We start from the raw sequence: 27288 nt of genomic DNA, 5'->3' as shown, positions 1-27288 counted from the left end.
TTAACTTGACGGCCAATTTTTTGGCTCTTGATCTGAACCTTTTGAAGTGTAGTTAAAGAAATTTTCCATAAAACTTTCCACTGTCTTTCAGTCAGCGTTGTTGTCGGCAGTGGCAATGTCATGTTCCTCTTTTTTGCCACTGCAGTTTTCCTCTGCCATGATTTGTCGTCATGATTCGCGAGACATTTCCTCTTCCTCTTCCTACGGCATTTCATCATCGTGCCGTTTGCGACCGATGCACCAGCACGCGAGGAAGCCAACGCTGAGGCGGCACCGTGTCTTAACTTTCAGCGGGGTATGACAATCACCGCTGTTGAGGCAACATACGGCAGCTCATGGAGGCACAGAGTCCAGGCAGGCGCTGCCGCCCTGCTGGTGCATCAGAAGCAAATTTTGCAAAACGATGTAATGTAGCAAGAGTGAAATTGGCAGAAATGACGATAGCACATGGAGGAAAACAGGACAGGCAGTGAACAATATCCGACAAGACAGAAAACTGACTCAATAGTCTCAACAAAAATCAAAGCTTCTGTAATTTTAAGATCTTGTCAGGACTATTTTGTAAACCCCCCCTGCATTTAATCAGCACATCGCAAATTATCCAGTACTGGAGTGTTGACATGAAACTCCAAACAGGAATAAAGATGTGAACGGAGGAGTTGATAGTGTTAGAAATCCCTCAAGCAGCCTGTATCTGCCTCTGTCAAATCGGCTCCATCTCACCCGCTGAAGTTTCATAAAGAAGCTCTGGAAGCAGGAGCGGGTGAGGGGAAGAGTTGTATTTCCTCGTCTCGCTGGAACAGCCAGAGCAAAGCCTGACTCTCCACGCAGAGTGTAAAGGGCTAGGATCACGTTCTCCGCTCGGACGTCGACGGCATGAGAGTGACAACAGTCGGCGGAATCGGCCATGCGACCGTACGTGGTGTCCTGCCTCAGGACCGGGGCGGGAACCTCCCTTCACGCGGCAGTAAAGCGAGGTTTTTACTGCTCCAGAGGAGAAAGCCATCATATAACTACATTCCCAGGGGCCTGAGGGGTTGGTGATCAATACTAATAGCTACTTAGCTGATGATAATCTGTAATCTGTCAGACAACCAACAAATAATCAATTTGCTATTTAAAGGAACAGTTTGACATTTTGCGAAAAATGCCTCTTTGCTTTCTTGCCGAGGTAAATGCGTGAAGCAGGAATCGACTGCATCCGGCCATGAAACAGCTGAGCAGATAAGCCCCCCCCCTCCAGTAAAACCACAGCTTGTCATTTTTACACTTTGGTTTTTTGTACTATTGGAATAATGGAGATAAAACGTGTTAAGCAGAGCCTCGGAGAGGTGCCGGTACTGCTCGGAGGATTTTGTTGCCTTTGGACAGAGCTTCATATTTACGCTACATCACAGCGAAACCTCGTCCAACTCTCGGCAAGAAAGCGAACGGAGAGCTGAGGTGAGACCGAAGCTTCCAGGTTCTGTTCCAGACGCAAGGAAACCTCATTCAAGATCTCGCTGATAATGGGAAGGAGTCTGATAACTAAACATCCAGCCTCGGAACAGAGCCCTTCTCAACCGCGTAGCTCGCCTTCATATGTTTAGACAAGGATGGTACTTTTTTGTTGTTGTTTTTTTAAAAAAATTTTTTAAATGATCTAATACTGTTATTCATTTAACATTTATGGTTTTAGCAGCCTTAAACAAACACCATTTCCCATAAACCAGAGACGTTCATGGCTCGACAGTGGAGGTGAGACCATGAGTCAAACTATTTCTTTAATCTGTTTTTTTGTTTTTTTTTTTTTTGGATGAATACGTTTTTGTCTACTATGACAGCTGATGACCATTACAAGTTGCCAGAGTCCAGAGTGAGGCCTTAAGAAAGAGCTTATTGGCTGACTAACAGCTGTAGAAAGTATTCACGTAAATGATACAAAACGGTAAAATGGAAGGAAACGCTCAGGTTTGTGGCTGTAATCAGCCAATATTTAGTATTTATACTTGATAAAGGACTTATTTTTGCTGATTGATTTTATGCCAATTAACTGATTAATTAATCAACTAGCTCTAGACCCAAGACTAAAGTTGTACAAACTCCTATCAATGTTCTTGCAAATCCAGCTGTTCACTCACTGATTACCTGTTGTCCCTTTAATGTCTGTATCCAAAAAATTATACATAAATAAAGGAGTTAGTCATTTAGCTTTAAACGCCAATAGGGCGATTGATTATACATCTATGATTATGGTTGGTTACCTGCCACGGCGGATGAAGAAGTGGACAAAGTTCCCAGACACAAAACAGACGTTTTTGTCCGGTGGTAATTTCCCTCCTTCGTCTCTTCAGCTCGCCTTTCATCCGTGCAAGGCGCAGAAGTCGAAGTCCGCGAAGGCCTCCTGCTGCTCGGCGGAGAGGCTGAAGGGTTTGCAGGGAGGGGAAAGGACCGGCTGGAGTCGAGTGAACTCGCTGTCAAAGTTGCTGACGTCCATGGACTCTCTGATTGACGGCAGGAACGGCGGCTTTACCTTCTTGGCCAGCAGGGCCTCCCAGTCGATGGTCTACGAGACAGAGTTTCACACAGTGGACACCAAAGTTTGCTGATTCACGTTTTTCATTTTGTTCAGAGCTGGATCGAATTTTCATTTGTCTTTGGTGGTTTCTGTGCCTCTTTCCAGTTTCACAGTTTGACTGAGTCTCTGTGAAATCCAATACTCTCAAGAACTGCTCTCCACACTTGACTGTAATCTTGAACAAAAAATATAGTATATCTGTAAATTCTACCCATAAATGAATCGTTAAAATGACAACGCATTATAAAACCAGTTTACAATCAACAATCTGGAGGAATGACCCAAAGTTTTTATCAGAGTTTTAACAGTTCCACATTTATTTAGGTTGTACGTAATGTTAACGACGGTGATTTACCTCGAAGAATTTCTCTCCTTTGACCTCGTTTGCGTCCCTCTCGCCAGCTCCGAGCCTTTTCAGAGGGTTCCTCTTCAGCAGCTGCAGATGGATGATCGAGGTTTGTTGGAGTTTTTCAGGGAGGGAGAATGGCTTCCACTGCAGCTCAGCCGTTACATTTATCAGTGTTTACTTTCAGTTTACAATCATGTTCTCCAACTGGTAAAAGTCCCCCTATTATGAAATCATAAGCACTATAGGAAGATGTAAAAAAAAAAAGTTTAAAACACACTATAACATAGTTATAAGCAGATGTAGGTGCAACTCCCCCTGTGAGGCATCCGTAAGTGGAGGCTGCTGTATAATTAGATGACCCACGACAGTAATAATAAAACGGGGTGGTAATTATATAAAATGTGTCATCACAGGAGAAGTTAGAATTGCTGACAAATACCGTACATTCATGAACACCTCTAATGTCCTCACATCTACTTATACCTACGTTATGGTGAACCATTAATAAAACGTGCTTAGAAATGCTGAGCGGGGGACTTAGTGTCCGTGTCACCATCCCGCTGACTATTCCACGGTGCTGCAGAAACTTCCCAGCCAGGTTCCCGTTTGACTCTCGTATAATGCCCATAATCGCATCCTAGCGCCCATACGTGAAATGAATAAGCAATGCCAGTTACCACAACCCCACTGGGTTCTGTGTACACGGTGAATCTGGTAGATTAAACATCTTTGAGTATTATTGTTCAGTACATTCTGCTCCTTCGTGATCAGTAGCTGTTTCATTTTTCCCCACACTCCCCGCATCGGCAGATGTCGTGTGCTTTCAGCGTGTGCTCGTCACCCGTCGCGGTGCATTCGGAGTTTGGGGAGACTGGGAGGGCACCAGATGAGAGTTAGAGGACATTACCTTCTGGATGATGGAGACGGCGTGCGGGGGAAGAGAAGCCGGATACTGCACGTCATCGTTGACGATGCTGTCGAACACCTCCTCCTCATCCTCGCCAGGGAACGGAGACTGGCAGGAAGGGAGAAAGACGACGAGTTAGCCATTTAACTCTTGGCGTCGATAGCCAGCATCTACTACTGCACTGAGCTTAAAATGTGAACAACCCACCATTCAAAGCTTTTATAAATGTGACACACATGCACACACAATAGACTGCTATAAAAACTAAATAAGCCAGTCATTTAGCCTTTATACTCTGTTAACTAACTCTAAGATGTTGCATCCTTAATGTATGTCATGAGGTTGTACTGGATCGGCCTGGTTTCTCTTTGGACATTATTTAACCTGACAATAAAAGTGTCTACTCTGTACACTCTGCTCCATAAATCCTGTTACTGCAGCAGCACGGACTCTGCTTCAGTAAGCCCTGGTGGCATCAGAGATTTATCCCCTCACAGACTCATTTGTGGGGAGTCTGGCAGCGGTCGCTTGAGCCGCTCTTCAAGTTGTTTTAGCACCTTTTTCCAAAAAGCCAATACCAAATGACAATCCTACACAACGTGTAGAGGTTTGCCCGCTTCATTGCTACATTTTCAACATGTATCGACTTTTTTTTAACCCCATTTTAAACTGTTTCAGGGGTGTAAAATAATATCTATGTAGTATTTTACAATGGATGAACTTGGACTGAACTTGGACCCCAGGTATTAAGATCACATCCTGCCATAAATCTTCCCAAAGTCTTGAACCATATTCTTTTCCCTCTTCACCCCGAGGACAGACCCACACTGCTCCTCAGCTGCGAACGCGTCCAGAAATCCCCATCAATAATATCAAATTAGGTTAAATTGTTCTTTCAGCTCCTCAAAATACACAAATAAATGATCTCTATAGAGGTCACTGAGAGCATGTATTCCATTTACCAAGCGTTATGCTATAAACATTCAAAGCTTGGAATATGGACAGATAATAAATCAGAAATACTGACGAAAGAAAAAGCCTGTATGAGAAAAACAAATGCCAGTGGAGCTGAGGAAAAGGGGAAACAACTGTAACTATCAACGCAGAGAATTGAATACGTGTTGACAACCTCTCCCACGAGCATCTCGTAGATGAGGACGCCCATCCCCCACCAGTCCACTGCCCGGGTGTAGTTGTCGTCTGTCAAGACCTCAGGAGCCAGAAACTCGGGAGTCCCACAGAAAGTCGAGGTCCGGTCTCCGTGACCCATCCCTGTCGAAATAAGGAAAACTCTGAAACTCTGTTACAGGCGCTCTGACGTGTATATGTATATACATACATATATATATATATATACACGTATGTATATATACATACACGTAATTTCCTGTGAAAATTGGGAATGTTATTTTATGAGTTTATGTATTAGCCCTGGTGACTTGGTCTGTTCTGGAATTCATTTATTTTGCAGTTTTTATATTCTACTGAAATAACAAAAATGAAGTTTAAAATCCTAAGTATGAGTAAGTAAAGTGTGTGAGTCTAGGCATCTAAGATACATACAGATTAATGGGCACATGAAAAAAAAAGCCCATCAACAAAAACTTCCCCAGGAACAATTTGAAAGTTACCACGGTCAGATAAAAACTCAACGAGCAGAATCTTTCCTTGTAAATCTGTTGAGCAGCGCTGAGGAAACTAGACAAAGATAAGCTGTAGCAGGTGTATTTGGAGGGTAAAGTGGAAGAGTCACGTGATGTATAGACAGCGTGATAAATCAGGTCACCTTCTTTACAAAGTCCAAAGTCTGTGATTTTCACGAATCCATCTGCATCCATCAGCAGGTTGTCCAGCTTCAGATCTCTGCGTAAAACACAAAGCGTGTGCACTTATACCGGCGGCGGCCGTAGGTCTGCAGTCACATGACGCGGTCGCTTTGGTCGGCAGGACTTACCGATAGATGATTCTATTCAGATGCAGGAACTCTAGACCCAGCAGGACACATGCCGAATAAAACCTATGCGCAAGAACAACGACAGAAGCGACAGACGTCAGATTATAGATTACGATACCGATGACCACACTTGAAGAGCCGCTTCAATACCTGTAGAAAGGAGAGAACGAACTGAAACTTTCTGTAAGAGAAACACCAAGTCTTTCTCTAAGTTGGAGAACTCTCTGGTACTTTATGTACCGGCTCTCCCTTGACCGTGGAGGCAGCGTTCAGAGCGTAATCTTGTGAATTTACAGAGTAAAAATGCCAAAATACCAACGCTCTCACAGTACACTACACAAACCCACCGTTTGCTAACAGCGGAGCGTCTCTGAACGACGGGAGGGCGTACAAACCTGGTCTGGGCCTCGGTGAAGACGCTGTTGTGGATGTGGATCATGAGGTCGCCGCCTGGTAAATACTCCATGACAAAGCAGACGTGGTCGCTGGTCTGGAAGCAGCCGTGCAGGTTGACCAGGAACGGGTGTCTGGACGCGTTGATCATCTCGAAGATCCTCTTCTCACTCATCAGGCTGCGGGATAACGGCTCAGGTTAACACGAGTCATTCCGTGGTTTTAGTGCTAGTCTTCGTCTCTCTTGTTTTAGTCTTTAGGCAGACACAAATTAAAAGTAGAAACAAACAAGTAGAAAGATACCAAAAATAGACCCCTAAACCAAATCCCTAAGAAATACGATGGGCCAGCTCTAGGTCCTCGTTGTACCCCGGTCTTCCTTTAGCTTGGAACTCATTTAAAATAGAGAAGACGTTTCATTTGTCTTTCTTTTAATGGAGAATCCGATAGAGGTTCTTTATTCTGTTAAATGGGCTTTAATGAAATAAAAGGCTTTAACAGAGTCAATAAAACAAACACTTTCATTCATTCTATTTAACTTGCAAGACTTTTTTTTTCTCACTTTGTAGAGAAAACGCTTCAAGGGTTCATTTGCCCAAATTGCACACCGACTTATCATTGACTGACCCCATCGCAGTGTCTTGCCGGCCAGATTTGGTCTTATGTTGTGTGCCACAGTTTTGAAACATTGGTCTCTTGAGGTTTCTTCTGCCATCCCAGACCAATGGAGGTCAATGGGATTTGTGGAGCTGACAGTGCTGAAAATGTACATCTGAATAATCCACTTAACTCACTCTTTCCGCCTTGGTAGCACTTCAGGATACGGCCTGTAATTTCTTTCACCGAAGTTCGTCAAATGATAATCGTTTTTCCTGTAATTAGCACCAAACTACATGGTTCTTTCCAGGAAACTTTTGAGAAATTCTTAGGAAAGAGCGGACCTGTAAAATAAAAGCGTTGCCTAAAATACTTACTGGTTCCTGCTGGTGCTTAAATGTAGGTACAGTAGAGGAAAACAAGACTACGGGGAACGTGGGATTAACACCTGGGTATTTAGAGGAAAGCATCAATAAATCATTTTTTTTAAAATGGTATTAACAAGCTTTTTCTTGTTGTGTGTAATTGAAGAGCAAAAAGGGCAGAAGAGCCTCACATTATAATACAGCCCACGTATCTTATCATTCATGTGTAATGTAGAATTCTCGCGGGGGTTTCACTCAATAACAAACATTTTCGCAGTGTGTAGAAGAAACAAAGCTCAATTACAGCTGCTCTGCAGGCATCTATTATCCCCTCCCCTACCTCACTGTATGATTTGGAGTAAGGACAAGGGGAGAATTGGGTCTAAATATTAAAAATACTTTTTTTTTTATTTGCTCCTACGAGAGTACTTAGGATAGAATTTATTTCTCCCTTCCTTTAAAATGTCCAGTTGTTACTCCCTCGTTGCCCGTAGTCTTGTTTTCTTCCGCTGCACCTGCATTTACGTGGGAACCGTTTTATTGGTGCCTCATCCGTACAATACAAAACAGGCTGCATGAGAAATGGCTACCCAGAGTTGTTACTGGAACTACTTCTGTCGCAGGAAGACTGTTTTTGTAATTTTGGTAAAGCCTGAAAAGAAATGCACATCAGGGCACCTGTTGCTGTCTCGGCCTCCTGGTTACCAGAGGCAACCAGTGTCGCCCCCCGACACACCAGTTTGCAGGTCATTTGTATCCACTTTAAACCCTCTGAAGCTTTCCCAGTCCTTTCACACACCTGTCCACTTCATCACGAGTCACAATGTCCCTTTTCTTCAGGGCTTTGACGGCGTACAGTTTTCCTGTCTTCTTGAACTCTGCCAGCAGGACCTGGACAGAAAAACACCCACAACCGACCAAATGAGGACAAACACGAGGAGAAGTTTTGCTCAAGCACGAGGGACAAAACGTTTAAGCTGTTACCTTCCCAAAGTGTCCTCTGCCCAGAACTGAAATATATTTGAAATCTTCCATGTGCATCCTTGTGGAAAGAAGACAAGAACAGAAAATAAAGGCCATGCTTCATTCTCAACTTTTAAAAATGTAAGATTAGAGCGTCTGTGTGTACACGTGCACGGGTTTGTGTGTGTATGTACTTTAGAGCAGACACGGGCTGATCTTCACTTCCCTCAGTGTTGTTTATGGACGACTGCGAATAGAGACAAAGTTTGGAACATTTTACTATTCAGTTACTACGGCGATTCACGGTCACAAATCCCATCCCTACAGTCCTTTCCCACCTGATCCACTGCATGTGTCGTTGTCGTCGTCAAAGAGAGTCCTTTGAGGTGTTTTAATCAAGTTTTAAAAGAGTCTCTCAAAACGAAAGAACTGAAGAAATTCCTGAAACCCCGGGAGACGCCGTAATCCGCCGTTGAGAGCTAAAATAGCCTCATCAATGTAGCTCCAGCAATATGGCATTCATGCAATCTAGTGGATGATGAAACGCATCATGTAGTATGTCTTGGCATCCTCCCAGAAACCGATGAAGTAGCAGAATTAAAGTAGAATAATTCTCCTTTTCAACCCCTGCTCTCTTGAAATATAAAAATTAGAGATACGTCTTAAAAAAAACAGAAACCTACAGGGAACGTTCACGGTTAACACTTAATAAACAGCATCTAAACGTTTAATAAAGGGTTTAAAACACACTATGGTGTGGCTGTAAGCAGATACAAGTGTTTATGAATGTATTCTAACTGCAACTCCTCCTGCGGAGGCTGCTCTATAAACAGATGTGAATAATATAAGACCTGTCATCATAGGAGAAGTTAGAATTGCTGACCAATACTGTACATTCATAAACGGATTACAATTAACCATTTATGAAGTGTTTGTATGCTGTTTTTAAATGGACTTAAAGTGTTACCCATCCACGATTTTAGCCGTGCTAGCGGAGACAGGCATTTAGCTCCTGGTACAGCCTCACGCAGCTGCTAGTTTACGTCGCCATAATGTCCGACCGTGTCACTGTTTCAAAGTCACTTTGGGTTAAAGCATCAAAGTAAAGCGAAAAATACTTCAGAACTTCAAAAATCTAATGAGATGTCCCTCATGGCAGGTAGGTCGATAATCATTTACCAGTTCTTCTTGCCGCGCAGGCACAGACGACGTTGTGCGTTCTGCAGTGACGATGGTGGGAGCGTTGTCCTCCTGACTGGTGCCGGTGGGAGAGGGCTGGTCCCCGGTGATGCTGAGTCTGATCACCGGAGCCTCACTGCAGATGCACAGAGACCAGTGGTGGGAGAAGTATTCAGATTCTGGACTCGAGTAAAAAAAAAAAAAACGTACAAGCACATCGGCATAGAAATGCTGCAATGCAGGTAAAAGCCCACAGTCGAGCTAATGAACTCTATCAAGAGTAAAAGTGATTTTACTGCAGTAAAATGTCCCTTTTGACGGATGTGTCATTTTAGATAGGGGATGTGTCTAGGGGTCGGGCCCCCTCCAAAAGGTCACCTGACAGATCTGAGGGGTCGTGAGATGATTGACGGGAGAGGAAAGAAAAAAACAAAAACAAAACAAAGTTCTGCTAAACAAATTTGTATTGACTTTTTTTCTGATTTTTACCTCACCTTTGCTGTTTTTGGGAAATATTGGAAAAGTTTTCCTCTTTCAGCCTCAGACAGATTTTATAATCTAATATCAACTATTTTTTTTTTTTTTAAACTAAAATCTTAATTTAGTAACTATTAACCTAAACTGCCAAATAAAAGGAGCCGTATTAGAGTTCGGTATTTCCCTCGGAAATGTGTTGGAGCTGAAGTATAAAGTAGCAGAAAATGGAAATACACAAGTACAGAACGAGTAACTTAAAAATGTACTTATCCTACTTTCCACCCCTGAAACCACAACAAAAAAGTGTTGTCCCATGATACTATAAAGTGTTGGTGTGAAGGTCATAAGATAACCTACTGCCGCGGAGGATGCCGGCATGCGGGTTGGAAGTAAGTGCAGTTTTGTGGGAGGATTATTCTCTAGGTACAGTTTAACACTATGTCACGTGGTGCGTGGATCGTTTCTGACCCTGGCAGCGGACTGGTGCTCTGAGGCTCCTTCTCAGTGGGACGCGGGGTGCTGTTGGCCATCAGGTCGGGGGTCGTAGAGAGGGACAAGCTAAATGTGGTGAAGGAGCTGTAGCGGGGGAGGACGCTCATCATCAGGTGACCCCACGTGGCAAAATTCATGTTCATCTGGGCGGCTCTGAGGAAGTTCTTCCCTGTAGAAGGGGGGGAGGAAATGTGTCATTTTCACCGAGACGCACCGCAGAAACACAAATGAACACACGTGAACTCTGCTGATTCGGCAGGGTGTCCATCTGTACCTCTTTCCTTAGTGAAAATACACCGCTGACGCCTCAGTCTCGGCTGCCGATCCACAACCGCTTCGACGAATCGGAGCTGTGAAAACCAGAACAGAGGGATTTTGGTTTTTTGGGACATTGCCCTGTGTTTATGCAGATTAACGGTTCCTGAGAATGTTATATTTAAAATTTGTTAAAAAAAAAAAAAAAAAAAAAAAGGTACCATTTTCAAGGTACCTTGAAAAGAGTCGAGCAGGGCCATAAAACAAGGAGAGAGAGATTTAGACATTAAGAGCGTCTGATTGAAGATTACATGGAAGGAAAAGTAACTAAAGTGGGAGAGAAAAAGTAGAAAAGTTTCAGCCAATTAAAATGAGCACATTCTTTTGTCATTTCTGGGCCAAAAGTATTCGTCCCAGTAGCTTCTGGTCGATATGACAAGTGGGTGATGTTGATCAATAACTGAGGATTTTTCCTCCCAGCTGCCAAAACTGTGTTTCTGGCACCACAGCGAGTCTTTTAACGTGCCACAGGTGAACCTGGGGGCAGTTTGTCCTCATCTTCTATCCGGTTTGAACGATTCCCGCCCCAGACTGTTTGACACCGGCAGTGTATCCAATACATTTCCCATTTCTTTATCAAGAGAGCAAAATATTTATTTCACCATTTCACAGAAGCCCGACCGGACCTTAGAGGCAGGTGATGGCGCGTACCTCGGCGTAGAGGAGGCCCCGCGGCTCCAGGCTCAGCCCCCGGTCGTGGTCCGGGTGGTCCAGGATCTCCTCCAGCCGCAGGAACCTGACCGCGCACATCGCCCTCGGGTCCCGCCAGAAGACGCCGACCTCCAGCTCCCGGGACTGTTGGGTTCAACAGCAGACGGCACCAGGCCACAGCATCAGCGGGCGTGACAACGACGCGGACGGTTCGGTTCGGTTCGGTTCGGTTCGCTTTGCGCGCTAGGACCGGACGCCTACGTCCCGAGGTTCCCGTATTCAAAGCAAACGAGTGCGCGGCCGTTCGCCACGGGGGGGACTCGGATTCGGGGTCGAATGTTTGTCTGCAGGTACGAGGGAGACACCTGCTGGTCTCGGGCAGAACCGCAACCCGGGAGCCGCTGCAAGGGACCGGGTGACGGGCGCAGCAAGCAGCAGCTGACCCTCACAACCTCAGAGTTGTTCAAATTATGAACAGGAAAAGCAGCAAATCCTCATTTCAAAAAAAGCTGCAACCATGAAACCTTTAGTTATTTGTTTTTTTATTTAAAACTGCTGCCTTTTCATTTGATGTGTATCTGCTACTCACTTCATTGCACACACTGGTGGGAAGTTTAATATCTTACATTACATTTCATAAACTCTTCATATGTTTTGCATGTTAAATCTATAATTTATAAAGTAACTAGTAAAGATGGCAGTTAAATAAGCGTAGTGCAGTTAAAAGTACATTTCCCTCTGAAGTGTAGAGGAGTAGAAGTATTAGGTGCCGTGAAACAGAAATACCCAAGTACCTTAACAGTCGTTGAGTAAATGAACTTCGTTATGTTCCGTCACTGATGTTGAACACAGAGTAGGTGTTTGAACAGTGGTGGAAAAAGCGGAGAGTATTGGGTATTGCCGCTCTTACTTGTGTAAAAACAACAATATTTAAGTAAAAGCAGCAATAGCACGATGAAAAAATACCCCCTTACCAGCAAAAGTGCCGAACAAGTACCGTCAGCAAAATGTATTTAGGTATCAAAGATAATAGTGCAGGTTATGCTCAATGGCTTTTTTAGGTCAATTCGAGTCCATTTATTTTGTGGAGCACGTTTTAAAAACAACAAACGGGGACCAAAGTGCTTTACAGAGAGATTGAATTATGGGATTATTGGACTGATCGTTACCATCAAAGTGTAAACACAGGAATGTAGAAAAAAATGAATAAAAACACAGACTTAATTAAGAAGGTGTCAGTAAATGAATAAGAGCACAGAATATCTAGATAAAATGGTAACACGAACAACAGATGAAAGCCAGCGTGCGGTCAGCCATGTCTTCATGATGCCATTTGGAAGAGGCTAAAGAGAAGAGAGGGTTCTTTGGACTAGTTTTAAAGATATCACTGGGGGGGGGGGCCACAATCTAGGGCCGACGACTGAAAATGCTCGATCAGCTTTGCTTTTCAATTGGCTGCGTGGAACGGGAACGGGAGCCAGCGATCGCTCAGCAGATCTGAGGGGTCTGGAGGAGGAATAGAGGACGAGCAGTTCAGAGATGTAACCCTGGGGCCGGTTTCAAAAGAATCCTAAAGCCAAGTCTGCACTTCACTGGTAACCGGTGAAGAGGGGCCAGTACAGGGGGGGGTGCGGCCTCTCCTCCTGGGACCAGTGAGGAGTCTCGCTGCGGCCTTTTGAGGCAGCTGTAGGCGGGATAGGGCCTGACCGACTCTGACGAACCTCAGTCTCCGAATCTTTAACGGACAGGAAGGACTCTAATTTTGCGAGCGATCCAAGACGGAAGAAAGCCGGCGCCGACAGCTGAGCTACTATCAGATTTTAAAGCAGAGTCAGAGAGAAGACAGAGGTTTCTCGCCTGGGACTTTACAATTAACGACAGAGGCCCGGTTGTCGATCCACTGATTGTGGACGCGGACTTGTCTGCAGGGCCGGAGATTAGGACACAGCTTTATTCTGGTTTAGCTGAAGGAAGCTTCTTGCCATCCAGGATTTCACATCCCTCAACGCAGAGCATCATATTCTGTAAATATGATTTTAATATCGTGACTGAGAAAGGTAGAACCACCTTTAACTACTTTCTACACTGCTGGGCAGTTCATCAATAAAACGATATTTTATCAGATCATTACGTGTTTTGAATGTAAAATATTAAAGTAGATGCACACTAACCAAAATAACTGTCAAGTAAACACTGTGGAGTAAAGGGAAAAGTACTTCCCACTGAAATGTAGTGAGGTAGAAGTATAAAGTAACATGTACCTCAAAAGGATTCAGCACTTCAGAGTTCATTTCTTATTTGCACCACTGACTAATAAACTATCTATGGTCACTTTTTACTCTCCTGGCAGAAATCACCTTGGTCCCCGACGTCACTTCAGCGTCACTCCTCGTGTATTTCCAGCGGACTATCTGCCCTTGTGTTGGTCCGTAAGGTCCTGCGGTGGCTGTATGACGCGTGTCAGCAGCGCTACTGCAGCCCCCCCTTTCGAGCTGCTGATCCGCACCAGTGTCAAAGGGGCTGAGTCCCGTACATTCATCATACAAGGGAAAAGCCACGGTCTTTGATTTTGTTTTCCTTAATCTGCCAGGAGTGAAACCTGGGAAGGAAACAGTATTTCAATGGCGTCCTGTCTCTGTAATTCGGCCTTTTTTTTCTCCAGGTTGAAACAGGAGGATCGAGAGGGAAGCAAATACACAGGAAGGACTGCTCAAACGTGGGCGGTGCGAACACGAAAAATGACTCACAAATACTGGAAGCTGACCTGCAGCAAAGGGGGTTTAAATGATGGGAAACCAGGTGGGAAATCTGCGTTGGCGCTGTTGTTTTTCAGTTTTCTCTACGCTTTTCTACTCGACCGACTTGCCACTAAAACTGACGTGAGCAAAACCATTGACTGCAGTTTCTGGAATTCTTTGTTCAGTATGTGCCAATTAGCAAACAACTAAGATATTTTTCAAACAACGTCAAAGATATTATTAGATTTTTGGAGTCGTCCAGTCAACAAAGCAGGCTCACTTTTAACAACATTAGATTCATCTCGTGTCATATTAACTACTCCACCCACTTGTATGTGACTGGGGAGGGTAGGGCTAGCTGACTGGCTATCCAGGATCCCAGGGTACCCCAAATGGACCCAGACTAGCATTTGGTGTGTGATACGGGCCGGGTGATCAGCTTTTATCCTGGTTTTGAGGAACCTGAATATGCCAGCTAGAGTATGACAGCGGAAACCAGGACACTGTGGCACGCAGGTCCGTTGACGGCTCGAGTTACAAAGTAGTTTTTCAATGAACCAAAAAATGGATGTGTAACTGAATAATCTAAGCTCAATGATCGACTTACAAGCAGTTCAAGCATTTCAAATGCATCTCACGGTCTTCTTCTTGACACCTGAGCCGTTGTACCTCACTGAAGAAGACCGTGGACCACACCCACTGTCCAGGGTGCTAAATCTGGGGCTGCCAACAGTTTGCTTTTGTTGCCTCACCTGCCAAGCTCACCACACATGCCTTGCTGTTCCAGATCCCGATTGCACCGAGCTCCCTGTACTCCTGCCTGTCTGCCTCATGAAAAGAGTTATTTAGTTATTCAGTTAGCTCAGTGCCTTTTGCCTGTGGCCAGTGTAGTGAGTTTTTCTGCCTTGTCATTCCGGCGGAGGATGTTTTGGTTTTTTGGTGTCGGGAATTATGCGCATAGACCGTGTTTGCGCTTGGGCCCAGTCAAGCAACACTGCAGCGAGATTTGTGCAGAGTTCGCTCATTTGGCGCAGAGATGGCGCAGCGTGGCTGAGATGTTTGGAAGTCAAAGACAGGCCTGCGCTGAGCCAGAAAGCTACATAGCATTAGAATCACGTAGCAGGCCTGAAAACCGGGGTTCATTGCGATCCACGTGCGACCAAGACCAGGATGAGACTCAAAGCGGAGATGCTGCCGTGCACGTGAACGCAATCGCTGACCGACCGGCTGACCGCACGTCTGCGCCCGGACTCACCCGCTCCAGCTGGACGCAGAACGTCTGATCCCAGCTCAGCCTGCCGACGGCTGCCCACCGAGTCCGGCCGACCAACCTGCCGTCCAGCCTGAGCACCGCACCGACCTCTGCTGTGAGACAGGAAGTAACACCTCACTGAGACTGCCCCCAAAAACTCACAGCTTTGATCCTAACAACACTTTAACGACCCTACCATCAGTATTCACGGTACTATGCTGAAACTACACTCATCATTTTACTGGCCGTCTGAGAGTAGTCGTCGTAAATGTGCAATTCTCCTTCTTCCAAAACCGTCTTGTTCAGTTTTGAGAAAATAGCAAGTAAATGTCATGCCATCGAGCAAGTGACTCTTTGAGATGAAAGTCTCCCTTCCAACATCCTTGGCAAAGGATAAAATAAAATAAAATGCGAGAAGCAAACTCGTAGTATTATTACTTTCAATTTTCATACTTTACAACATTTAATATCTTGTAAGTAACAACTGTAGATCCATGTCAACAAAACGACAAAATCACTCCACGCGGCTGAGCAGTCCCCGTTCATCAATGAGGACCATTAGATGCGACTGAAAGCTCCGAAAAGAGCTTTTACATGGACCTTGTGATTATTTCATCAACCTTCTGTTCACAAGGTCAGAAACTTTCACACTCACCTAAACGTGCTTGTAAGTTACTCACATCCATGTTTCATGTACAGTAGATTATACAGAACAAGCAGACAGTGTGTTTATAAATCAGGACCCTACAAGTGTTTGCACTTTAGTCCTTTACTATTTTATCAGTTTTCGTCTTTTGTGACACTTTACGGGCCAAATTTTTCTTGTAATAATTTCCAAGGAAGTTTTCTGGAAAGAACGATGTCATTCAGCTCTCATTATAAGGATTTTTTTTTTTTTTTTTTTTTAAGAAAAGCTCAAGTTAAACCTGAGTAAATATTTATTAGAATCCATGTATTTCTGGAAAACATAACTCTCCGCATTTGTCGTATTATATGCCCGTGTGTCGACAAATTTCCCATTTTTGCATGTTCAGTTCAACTACAATAGACTAAAAGTCGCTCTAGATTTTGCTAGCAATTAATTGGAATTATCAACTGGAAATTTATCACCTGGAACACGTTTTCTATTCTCTCTAGAATATTTTCAGTTTTTCTTTAATAACACAATGCAAGCGTTACATGTTATTTATAGTGTTACTTTTCGTCGCTGCAAGAATTAAGTGGTACTTGAATGATCCATGATGAACGATAATTTCATCCCACTGTATCTTCATTAGGAAACACAGCTGAGAAACAAACTCAACTGTTGGCAAAACAGTGAAATGTGAAAAACCAAAAACTAAATGCTTAACAAACGTAAAATGTCCACATACCAGAAGGTCCATCCGTCCTGTGAGCGGCTGGCGAACTGTCCTCAGTGAGACTCAGATAGTTTTCCTGCTCTGGGTTTGACAGAGGTTTCAGTAAATCCTCACATCCAAGAAGCCTGACTTCAAGTTTGCCTTCAAAGAGAAAAAAAACTTGAGAAACAAATTTACGACAATAACATCGAGTGTAAAAGTAACTACACACAAGTTGGAAGTGATTTCGTGCACCACTCTTACCAGAGTAAAGATTTCACCCCCGCACTGTGTAACCATGTGTGTCTCTAGAGCCGAGTAATGGATCTCAGCCAAGACGGTTGACCAAAGTGAATGCAGCATTTCAAAATAAAACCTTTCATTTGTCAGCATGAATAAATCTCTCAGAGTCAAGCCTCTAATCAGTGCCGTCTGGAGCAGCACACTGGGCTTTCAAACCCTCATTCTCTTCATTTCGCTGTAGTACTAACAGCTGTGGAGCAGAAAATCACCCCGAGTGTTTTCACCGCCCTCAGACTCGTTCTCATTATTTGCTGCCAACGGAGCAACTCCAGGATTTGTCTCCCCGTTACATCATCAAAAGGACTTTTTTTTTTTTTTTTGCCTGGTGCGGGGAGAGACTGGCTCACAGCCGAACCATCCAAAACCAACAGATTACTTGTCCCGATTACCCGCTGCCAGAGGTCGGCGTATGGTAAATCGTGTTCAAACACCGGGCGTCCGTGACACTGCTCAGAACGGCTGCATATTAGATAATCAACAAAAAATGTCAACTTGCCAAATTTTTATTTTTTGAAGTTTTAGAAAAATTACTGAACAAGGTAAGGTGGTGCTGTGCAGGGTAATGTTTTTTTTTTTTTTTTTTTTAACATATCTGTATTTTCCAATTTTACCCAAACATTTCCTCTGAAATTTTCGGGGAAAAACTATGTAAATTGGGAATAGTTGTACAGAAGATAGAGACAGTGTTCAATTAGTATACTCCCAATCAATAAAATCCAATTCATTGCAGGTCAGCTGAACATACTAAAAATGTGAAATCTGACCACAGCCAAACGCATCATGCAGCATGGATGAAGAATTAAGTTTCTGTAATAACTGCAGAATGAACTGATATTTATCTGGGATACAATGGAGCTGGTTTTTTTTCAAGAAAAATTTCTACGTTCCCTATGATTAGAACCATATTACACAGTGCTTTCCAGGAAATTATTAGGAAACTATGGACCCGTAAAATGAAGCATTGCACTGTGCCGAATCCTTGACCTAAAAATTTAAAAACTGGCAGAATATGAGAGACAAACAGAATCGATTTTAAGTATTAGCTTGGCCCTTTTTCGCATGCAGAAACACTTATTTAAAAAAACATTTGAGTGCCTGCAAATGAGTCCTGCATAAAAAAAAAACATTTCCAATCTGAACTTTCTATGCCAGAAACAGCCAAGATTGTGTTGATACCAGTCAAGGAGGCAGGTCTGATAGAGAAGACAGATGGGGAGGTGGACAGGGGCCATCCAGGCCTAGAGTTTTGGGGAGACGGGCGTCCCTCTGAAGGGTCGACCCCCCCTGCAGGCTGCTGTAGAGGCTCCGGGTTCTTCTCCTTCAGGCTTTTCTCAAGGGACAGCCGCAGAAGATCCAGCTTCTGCGAGGACTCCTGCACCCGGGACTGAGCCTGAAGATAAACACTGTGTTGTTATCTTTGCTCTTTTTAAACACAGTGCATTTTGGTATTTTGGGACACGGTTTGTGTTGCTCCACTTCAAACATACACATATTTTCCAAACTTCAGACTTTCGTGGGATCGAATTTTTGGTTTTATTTTGTGTTTTTATCAAATATCCGATTTTAGCTAATTAGTGTCCTTTGAACCAGCGAAGGCCTCGCTCTGACCACAACTAAACAAGCCTGAAAACCCAACATGAAACTTTATTTTCTTTGCATGTTTTATGTTTTCAGTTAACCATCAAAGGCCCACCATACCTGCGTCGTTGGATGCCTTAGCCCTTTCAGGACAAACACTATATGACTGGTTTCCATTCATTTCTACGTGACATAAAAATCAAATGGCGGACTCGTGAAACCTGCTCGAGTTGTTTAATCTATCACAGTGAACGTCTGCATTCGTGTTTAGTCAAACCGACAGAGGTAACACAGAGCAGACTTTTCAGATGAGTCTAAACTTAACCAGCCAACCGACTGGAGAGCGGTCAGCAGTCATACTGTGTCAAGTATGCATGATTTTTTTTAAGGGGGCAGACACTTGCAAAGACAGACTGCTGACCATCAGTCCAGTTTCACTGAGGAGTTTTAATGATCTTAAGGCTCTTTCAGGGGCTTTACCACCCTGACACTAATTCAGTTACCATGAAAAACCCTAAGTGCGTCTAGTTTTTTGACAAGAAAAGGAGCCAGATTTAAAATATTGAGTATCAGCTCCAATCAAAAATATCTTTATTGGCCTTCAAAACATATTATTATTATTATTATGTTCTCAACATCTCAACATCCAAGTAGACATCTTCCCCCATAGCTAGAGGTTACTCTACAATAACAATAACTAAGTAACTGATCAAACGAAATGGAGCTGTTTTATACAATTTTCCAAATTTGGTAACAATAATTAACCATCGTTTGACACACGTGAGTGCACGGCCGCCAGCCCTTATCTATTTCCCCATGTTTAGACTGCACACATTCAAATCAGCACTCTGGCTCCCCTGAGCTCGAGCTACTTTCAAATTAGCCGAGAGTCCCACCTCGGCCAGTGCCTTCTGGTCCAGCGAGGAGATCCCTTCCAGCTGCTTGACCACATCTTTGGCCAGCACCAAAGCGTCTGTCTCTCTCTGCATGTAGTGCTGCAGCTCTGCCAAACAAGCATCCGCGGGACCGACGGCGACTGGAGACATCCCTGAGAGAAAAGAGGAGGAGTGAGAGAGAACGGGCTCTTTTCTCGAAAACGTCTCTGTGCTCCAGGCAAAGATCCTGACACTACATTTTCTGTTTTTTCTGGCATTTGGCTGACACTTGTCTGAAAAGTATGAAAGCTCCAAAAGGCGCAACAAAAAAATTCCACTGCTTGGGGCTTTGGTAATGTTTTCTTACGAATGTGTAGTTTTAACATTTTTTATCTCTGCCTAGGAGGTTCTGATTTCACCTGTGTCTGTTTGTTGGTTTGTTTGTCAGCGGGATTACGCAAAAAGTACTGAACCGCTTCGCACTGAACTAGTTGGCGGGACGGGGCGCGGGCCAGGGAGGAACCCACTGCAGTTTGGTGCAGATCTGGTTCAAGGGGCAGATGCGAGAAATTGTTTTATCACTTTGCCTAACGATGGGAGTTAGGGCATTTTTCCACCTTTTCGTCAGTATCTGGCCTCGGTGGAGGTATGCGCTCTACTGAGTGCCCTTCTAGTTATCTGTAATGTGATTGCTTTTCCAGAAGAGCTTGGACCATTCCCCAAAAACACAAACAAAAAATTTTAAAAAATTACTGCAGAGGCATCTGCACCAAACAAAACTTTCTGAAATGTAAACATGGTTTTCGTTTGTCCTATGCTTGCATGGGATATAGGGGAAAGTATTAATTTTGTACCTAATTTCTAAATCATTTTTGATCCAGTCCTGCAAATGTTTATAGGCTGTGAAAAATGATAGTCCCGCCGCTCTCCGTTGAGAAGAACAGCAGTTTCTATGTTGAGTTTTTTCATCTCTGTGAAAAAAACGATGAAAACTGTGAACAAAACAGCAAGTGACACGGAGTGTAATTGTACTGCGTCCTAATTAATTAACATTTGCTTTTTCACATTTAGCTGACACTTGGGTACACGGCGCATTAAACCGCCTGCCACAGATCACAACGTTACAGGGAATCAATGAGGGGAAAGGAGGTCAAAAGGTCAGGGACAGGAAACACGAGCAGAGGAAGCAAGGTATAGAGTCACCTCTCTCGTATTTCATACCCCAGTAATCATTTTGTAAGTGTTAGGCTGAGGGTTTTCAAATGGCGGTACTCATCCCCAGTTTAGAACTAAACGTCACATTTATCCTCTGTTTCTATGAGTGCGGCAAGAGTGGTTGCACTTTCTGGATTATAGGAATAGCGCCAACAAAGATGACAGTTGGCAGGAAGCACGGTTCAGCCAATATCGCATTTTGATAGCAGCCCTGATATTTCTGAACTGAAGTGAACTGAAATGTTCTGCTGTAACTCCGTGTCTCTCAGCATGACCTTTTTTTGGAAAAAAACAAACAAACAAAAAAGAAAAAACAACTTTACTTGTTCACAGAAAATGCTCTTGAAACCTCATCTCGGCTGTTTTGGGGACACTAAAATCTAACTGAAATTAAAATTAAGAAATTTTTTTGCAGCTTGTTAGAGTACGTCAACCTAAAACTCCTCAATAAAAGGGGTTCTCTGGCACACATGACTGCCTCTAATTGATCTGAATCATCCATCAAAGCAGAACATTTTAAAAACACATATCTGGAATAACATCAAATGGAAATACACAAGATATAAAGACTGGCAATGTTTGCAAAGGAAACGGAAGGGGGGCACTGACCTCAGACAGCAAATTGTCATTTTTTTTTTCAAGAGAAACAAGATGTTTCCTGCCACACAGCACAAAATATAAACTAATAAACGAAGAACCATGTAGTACCATGCATACGGTATCTGCAGAAAAAGTGATGGAACGTGTTATCAACATCAATGACTCAGTGATTTCTTTGGAGGATGCTGAGGCTTCTAGTTTTCACAACTCAATCTCGCAGCCTGAAACCCATTACATTTGTAACAGCTCAGTGACAGAGTTGAGCTTTGAAGGAGGAAAGAGGCCTTTGTGTTCGGGCCCAAAAACTGCATTTCATTTGTATTACTCCAAGATGTTGCAATCTATTATGTTTTCGCCTCCTGTTTCGGTCACGCTCGTGGTTTAGTGAGCAAGCTTACTCTTCAATACTTGGAAAATCTGACTGTAACCAAAAAAATAAATTAATTAAAAAAAAAAAAATCACATACCGTGTCAAGGATGTGTTATGTCGTTGCAGTTGCTACTGGTAACAGACAGAATTTCATGACTATACCAGATAATTTCATGTCTCTTTCGAGCTAATTCAAACACTAGAAGGAAATGAAGAGGCTGGTTTTATCCCTAATTTTACACAGAGAGGGAATATCCCTGAAAGACAAAGAAATTCAGACAATTTGTGTTGATAACAAACGTGCTTCTTCACACCCAGTGCATCGTTCTGTGACCACATAAGGGAGTCATGGCCCAGGACTCTGACCTCTATGCGTGGAGCTGTTATTGTTGCCACCACCATCGCCTCCAATACCGCCGCCGCCGCCGCCGCCAGCCTGGGTGACTTTGATGATCTGCAGTCGGATCAGCTCGATCTTGGAGCGGCTATCCTGCAGCATCTGCTGAGCTGTGGACAGCATCTGATCCTGGATAACGACATCGCACAGAGAGAGACGGCGAGCCGAGCTTCATCACCACACTTTTTCCCTGGCGGTTCAGCTGGGACGGGAGCACGCTCGCAAACGACACACTGACGAAATGCAGCCGCGGCTTACCATAACAAGTGGGCAGAACATGAGGGAAAAAAAAAAAACACTAGTGCTGCACTCATAACTCATTTCCATATGGGAGAAAAACAAGTGCCAAAGAAGACCTGGACTAAGTAAGAACAGCATGTTCAGATCAGGTGGAAACAGTATGACTTTGCACTTCACTAACCTCAGAGTGATGCTCGTGCTCCTCGCTGAATAAGGACTAATTTGTCATCCTCCGTGGAGGTGGAGGGGAGGGGGGCTTCTCAGGTTGTGCCTCTCCACCTTCACTATCCTTGAAACACAACAAGTCCCCTGATGTTATGGTGCTTTCACACACACACACACACACACACACACACACACACACACACACACACACACTCACACACTCTCTGAACGAGGGCTCTTTTGATGCAGCTCCTACATCTTGAGACCTGGATCACACAGCCCGACCTTCTGTTTGTTTTTGTCTCCCTGCAGCCTCCTCTGCAACATCCCCTTCCCGCTGCATCCTCATCCTCCGCTCTGTAATCAAACCCCCTTCCCTCCCTCCCTCTCTCTCTCTCTCTCTCTCCTCTCTCTCCTCCTGTCTCTTTTAGGGGGGTTTCTCTCTGCAGGGGGATGGCAGAGCTCCTCCTTGGTGCCAGCACTGCCGCCGCCGCCGCCGCCGCCGCCAGTCTCACGGTGTCGATCGCCTGCCCTGGGCTTGGCATTGGCCGCCGCACGACCACATGTTCCTGCGCTGTCTCCAACCAAAAGACAAACTCAGAGCCGCCACCGCTGCTCTCTGTGGGACGAGGCAGAGACCAAACTGCAGCATTTGGAGGATCTGTTCAACCTGCCCTGACAAGAAGGGAGCGTAAGAGACACGAGAGACGATGTTCACAGTAGTCAACATACACGCAGGGGCTGAGAAATGAGGGAGCAGCTGCCGGTGTAGTGAGCGTGATCCTGGACATAGAGGTTTGCTGACGGGCACTGTGAAGGTTTCCAAGACCCGCATGTACACTTGTCTGCATACAAGCATACATGACAGCCCGTGTGGCTGTTGTCGTCCTCCTCCTCCCAGCTGTCCGTTGGCGGGCTCGAGTTGACAAGACGACTGACCGAGAGCCATTAATGAGTATGAGTTACATACAGCCACGGCCGGGCGCACTCGCCATACGCTTCTCTTAATACCCACTAGCTTAACGGTGTGCAGCTACTACCGAGACACGGCTTTAATCTCAAATTATATGCCCCGCTTAGTCAGTCATTTCTGATCCGAAAGGAACAATTACACACTGTGACTAATTAGCACCGAGCACCAGAATGAGGTTTCAACTTCAACTGACATTCAGCATCTTTTTTTTTTTTTTTTTTTTTTTTTTTTTAAAGTGCGCAAGTGCAAGTCGGTCCAACTGGAGCTTCGGCCCGGCCTGAATAAACGTAGTGTTTTGGCCGCAAATTAATTTAGAAATCGCCCGTGAGATCGACACAAGTGACAATTCGAGGTTTAGTCGATCTGGGGGGTGAATTTAAGAGAAGAGAGAGTAGTAAATGGGCAAATCGGAGCCGAGTAGTGAGACCTATTTTGAGAGGCGGAGCTCGTCTCTGCTCCATTCGGCGAGGCGCGTTCGTAATGAAAGGAGCGCGTGAGCGGCGGTTGCTCTGACTTCCTCGCTCCTCGGCAGCTACATTGTGTGGAAAGCAGCACGTTGTTGGCTTCTCCACGCTGAACTTTACGCCGAATTAACGTTCTCCTGTTCGGGGAGAAACCAGATTCAAAGCTACTAGCTATTCTCTCAGACGTCTGTAAGTTACCCCAGCTTGCGAAAACATGTCGGCCTCGGCGGCAAAAGTGAGTAAAAAGGAGCTGAACTCGAACCATGACGGAGCGGACGAAACCTCCGGTAAGGGGGAATGGCGGCCTCCTGTTCACCGCCATTTTCACTTTCTTCTCTAACATAATTTGCACTGCCACTGGGTGTATTAATGTTTATAATTATTTTATGTATTGCTTCGATTTTGCTTAACGCCCATGGACCTTCTTTTCGGTTGACCACGGCGACTGCTGCGTGTATTCACATTTCGCTAACAGCGGCTAGCTCGCCAGCTAACGCGTTTATTAGCATGCCGCTACTCCAGCCTGCTGTTGTTCAATTCAGACCGGTGCTGAGAGGCCATGTTAGCTAGTTAATTTAGCATCATCAGCGTGGCCAGTTATGTCGATGGCTACTGACTGAGTGACCGTATGCGATGCTGGTGGGTCATTGTTCTGTGTGCTGTTGTAAAACTACGCCAGATTGCCAGATTCATGCTTACATTTCTATAATTGTTTTTAACAACTGAAAAAGTTGCCTCTTTCATTTGGGCATTAGCAGCTAGCCAGCTAGTGTTGTTGTTGTAGTGTTACCTAACGCTAGCTGACGACGTTATGTTTTGTTACTGGTAAAGATGCATTTAAATCCACCCGACCCGCATTCAGTCAGACTCTCTGCTTATTAATATATACATCAATTGAACCAGGATCCCGCCGTCTGAGCAGGGGTTTGACAGGTAAGGGGGTCTGTTCTGGCGTCTGTCGTAGCTCGGTGTCTCACGTTATCGCGGCTCCGTGTGTGTGCAGCAGTCCGATGTCCCACATTTAAACCACGCGGCCTTGTCGGTAGCAGCCGGCAGGAAACGGTGAGTGTCTGAGCCGCTAGAGCTGCAGCTATTGGCCGCTCACACTGCCTTAACCTCCGGGGGAGCCCGTCTTTTATTCTGCCAGATAACCTGACAACTACCGTTACCTACCGCGTACTAACGGCAGATCATTTTCTGTGAACACCTAAAGGATTAGAAAACCAAAACATCCTACGCTTAGACCTCAGTAGTTTCATTAAACTTACTTTAGGGTACAAAAAAATCAATTCAGTGATTAGAATTTTGACTTTAATTTATATATAAAATATTATATTTATATATTACGGGCACGAATTTTTGGGGTTTTTTTTCCCTCAGACGAAAAAATATGAATCTCCCCAGATCTGGAAAAGTGTGTGTGTGTTTGTGTGTATATATGGTTCCCTTCCTGACTGTTGATGCTTATAACTTAAGCGTAATAAGTTCTTCATATTTTCTAACACATTTATTTCTTTTTCCCCACAGAGAAAGAGCAGCAAGAAGCTATTGAACACATTGACGAAGTTCAAAATGAAATTGACAGGTAATGAAAAAAAAAAATTGTCAAATTTTCGTAAGATGTCACACCTTGTCCTTGTAGCGTTGAGACTTTCTGTCCAGCAGATAACTCAAAGAGGTGATTGGATTACTAAATATTTTTAAAGGAAGAGGAACCAAGTAGTGAAATCAGATGCTGTAATCTCTGGGTGTCATGAAAACCTGCAGAAGCGCTGCATTTCATGGGTGTACCACATAAAGAACTGAAATGCATGGTGGGAGTAGGATTGGACTTTTTTTTTTTTTTTTTTTTTGTGCCTTTGTTACTATCAGCTTTAACACTACAAACAAATTTTTAATTTGGTTTGTGATTTTTATTTTTATTTATTTTTCTCCCATTCAGGTTGAACGAGCAAGCCAGTGAGGAGATCCTCAAAGTAGAACAGAAATACAACAAACTCCGTCAGCCATTCTTTCAGAAGAGGTCAGAACTGATCGCCAAAATCCCCAACTTCTGGGTCACCACGTTTGTCAACCATCCACAAGGTGAGCAGTTCAGCATGCGGTATTTATTGCTATAGTCTATGGAAGCCTTTAGATCACCATGACAGATGTCTGCATGACAATAAACCAGGAATCCAGTTAATGTTTGGTCCGTTAAATGTGTTTCCCTGCAGTATCTGCCCTACTGGGGGAGGAAGATGAAGAAGCACTTCATTACCTGAGCCGAGTGGAGGTGACAGAATTTGAAGACATCAAGTCAGGCTACAGAATAGATTTTGTAAGTATTGTAATTTTGCGCGCACACACACAGCATGGCAGTGCAAGTTGTTTCTTGTGTTCTTACCCGGGGTCATTTTCCCTTCTAGTATTTCGATGAAAATCCGTACTTCGAAAACAAAGTACTTTCCAAAGAGTTCCATCTGAACGAGAGCGGAGATCCATCTTCAAAGTCAACAGAAATCAAATGGAAATCAGGAAAGGTGTGTCTTTTTGAATTTTTTTTTTTTTTTTTTTTGTCAAAAAAGTAAACACAAGGGTGGTTTAAAAATTTGAGGCATTTATTTATTTACCTACCAACCTACCTGCTGCCAGTTAGGTAGTACTCTTACGATTCTCATTCAGAATATTTCCAACTTTACATTTGGGCTAGTTTAGAGTTCTATCAAAGCAGCATGACCTGAGCTGACCTGATTAATAGCTTGCATAGTGGAAGTTTTCCAAATTTAGTCATTGTATTTGTCTCCATGTGTTTGTAGGACCTGACCAAGCGCTCCAGCCAGACACAGAACAAAGCAGGAAGGAAGAGGCAACATGAAGAACCAGAGAGCTTCTTCACTTGGTTCACTGATCATGCCGACGCTGGTGCTGATGAGCTCGGTGAGGTCATCAAGGACGACATCTGGCCGAACCCTCTGCAGTACTACCTGGTATGTTTTATGACCAGCAAGTCCAGTGGTTATTACAATGCTCAAGGTATTCCTGTTTGCAGCATTTCAATTTCGCTAGATGCCACTTCCCAAAATAAGCACATATTTGAGCTGTCTTTGTTAATTTAATTTTTCTTTGTGTGGACTTTCCAGGCACTGTATCTGGCTATTAAAATGCATTCCATCCACTACAGTAGGAAACTGTCTACTATATCTGGTATAACTGAAAGACAAAAGTGCTGAAAGTGATTGTTATCCCTAGGTTCCTGATATGGACGATGAAGAGGGTGAAGGTGAGGACGACGAAGAGGATGAGGAGGGTCTGGAGGACATTGACGAGGAGGGAGATGAAGATGGAGAGGAGGATGAAGAGGATGATGGAGAAGATGGAGAGGTAAAGTGATAGTCAAGAAAACAGGTGTTGTAAGCAATAGTTTTTGAACACTCACTGACTGTCTAATATCTTACTTTTTCAGGATGATGAGGGTGAAGACGACTAAGAAATAACATCATCTGCCCAGACCCTCAACCTTCTATTCCCTGTTTGGTTTTTCCACTCATGTTCGGGAGCAAAGGTTTTAATTTTTTTTTTTTTTTTTTTTTGGTTTTT

The 27288-nt window shown here is 44.0% G+C and overlaps 2 protein-coding genes across 2 annotated transcripts; one reads left to right on the top strand and one right to left on the bottom strand.

Annotated features, from left to right (window-relative positions):
• Window positions 1-1700: 1700 nt before the first annotated feature.
• On the bottom strand, window positions 1701-23741 carry LOC120804939 (serine/threonine-protein kinase N2-like). The gene is made up of 21 exons (XM_040154682.1): window positions 23673-23741; window positions 22289-22396; window positions 21837-21996; window positions 19307-19458; window positions 18009-18222; window positions 16563-16691; window positions 15193-15302; window positions 11200-11343; window positions 10508-10583; window positions 10210-10402; window positions 9265-9400; window positions 8280-8332; window positions 8107-8164; window positions 7922-8013; window positions 6163-6339; window positions 5768-5830; window positions 5600-5676; window positions 4943-5085; window positions 3814-3921; window positions 2913-2993; window positions 1701-2545 (listed from the first exon to the last, which is right to left on the bottom strand). The coding sequence occupies exons 3-21, from the start codon at window positions 21988-21990 to the stop codon at window positions 2342-2344; spliced, it is 2364 nt and encodes a 787-aa protein (XP_040010616.1). The 5' UTR covers window positions 21991-21996; window positions 22289-22396; window positions 23673-23741; the 3' UTR covers window positions 1701-2341.
• Window positions 23544-27288, top strand: seta (SET nuclear proto-oncogene a). The gene is made up of 8 exons (XM_040154681.1): window positions 23544-23996; window positions 25237-25294; window positions 25652-25794; window positions 25926-26029; window positions 26118-26231; window positions 26508-26678; window positions 26941-27072; window positions 27155-27288. Exons 1-8 carry the CDS (start codon window positions 23924-23926, stop codon window positions 27176-27178), a joined length of 819 nt encoding a protein of 272 aa, XP_040010615.1. The 5' UTR covers window positions 23544-23923; the 3' UTR covers window positions 27179-27288.

Source organism: Xiphias gladius, chromosome 19 (genome assembly GCF_016859285.1).
Source record: "Xiphias gladius isolate SHS-SW01 ecotype Sanya breed wild chromosome 19, ASM1685928v1, whole genome shotgun sequence".
In the NCBI taxonomy this organism is placed as follows: Eukaryota; Metazoa; Chordata; class Actinopteri; order Istiophoriformes; family Xiphiidae; genus Xiphias; species Xiphias gladius.
This window is presented reverse-complemented; position numbering and strand designations above follow the sequence as displayed.

Bases quoted from the DNA above. Each gene is read 5' to 3' on its own strand.
- LOC120804939 (XM_040154682.1), bottom strand. From the start codon at position 21,990: ATGCTGTCCACAGCTCAGCAGATGCTGCAGGATAGCCGCTCCAAGATC. The intron at 18,223-19,306 runs GTGGGACTCTCG...GTTTATCTTCAG, and splicing joins ACCAGAAGGCACTGGCCGAG to GCTCAGTCCCGGGTGCAGGA. The intron at 8,333-9,264 runs GTAAATGATTAT...CTCTATTCGCAG, and splicing joins CTGCGCGGCAAGAAGAACTG to TCGTCCATAAACAACACTGA.
- seta (XM_040154681.1), top strand. From the start codon at position 23,924: ATGTCGGCCTCGGCGGCAAAAGTGAGTAAAAAGGAGCTGAACTCGAAC. The intron at 25,795-25,925 runs GTGAGCAGTTCA...GTTTCCCTGCAG, and splicing joins GTTTGTCAACCATCCACAAG to TATCTGCCCTACTGGGGGAG. The intron at 27,073-27,154 runs GTAAAGTGATAG...TTACTTTTTCAG, and splicing joins ATGATGGAGAAGATGGAGAG to GATGATGAGGGTGAAGACGA.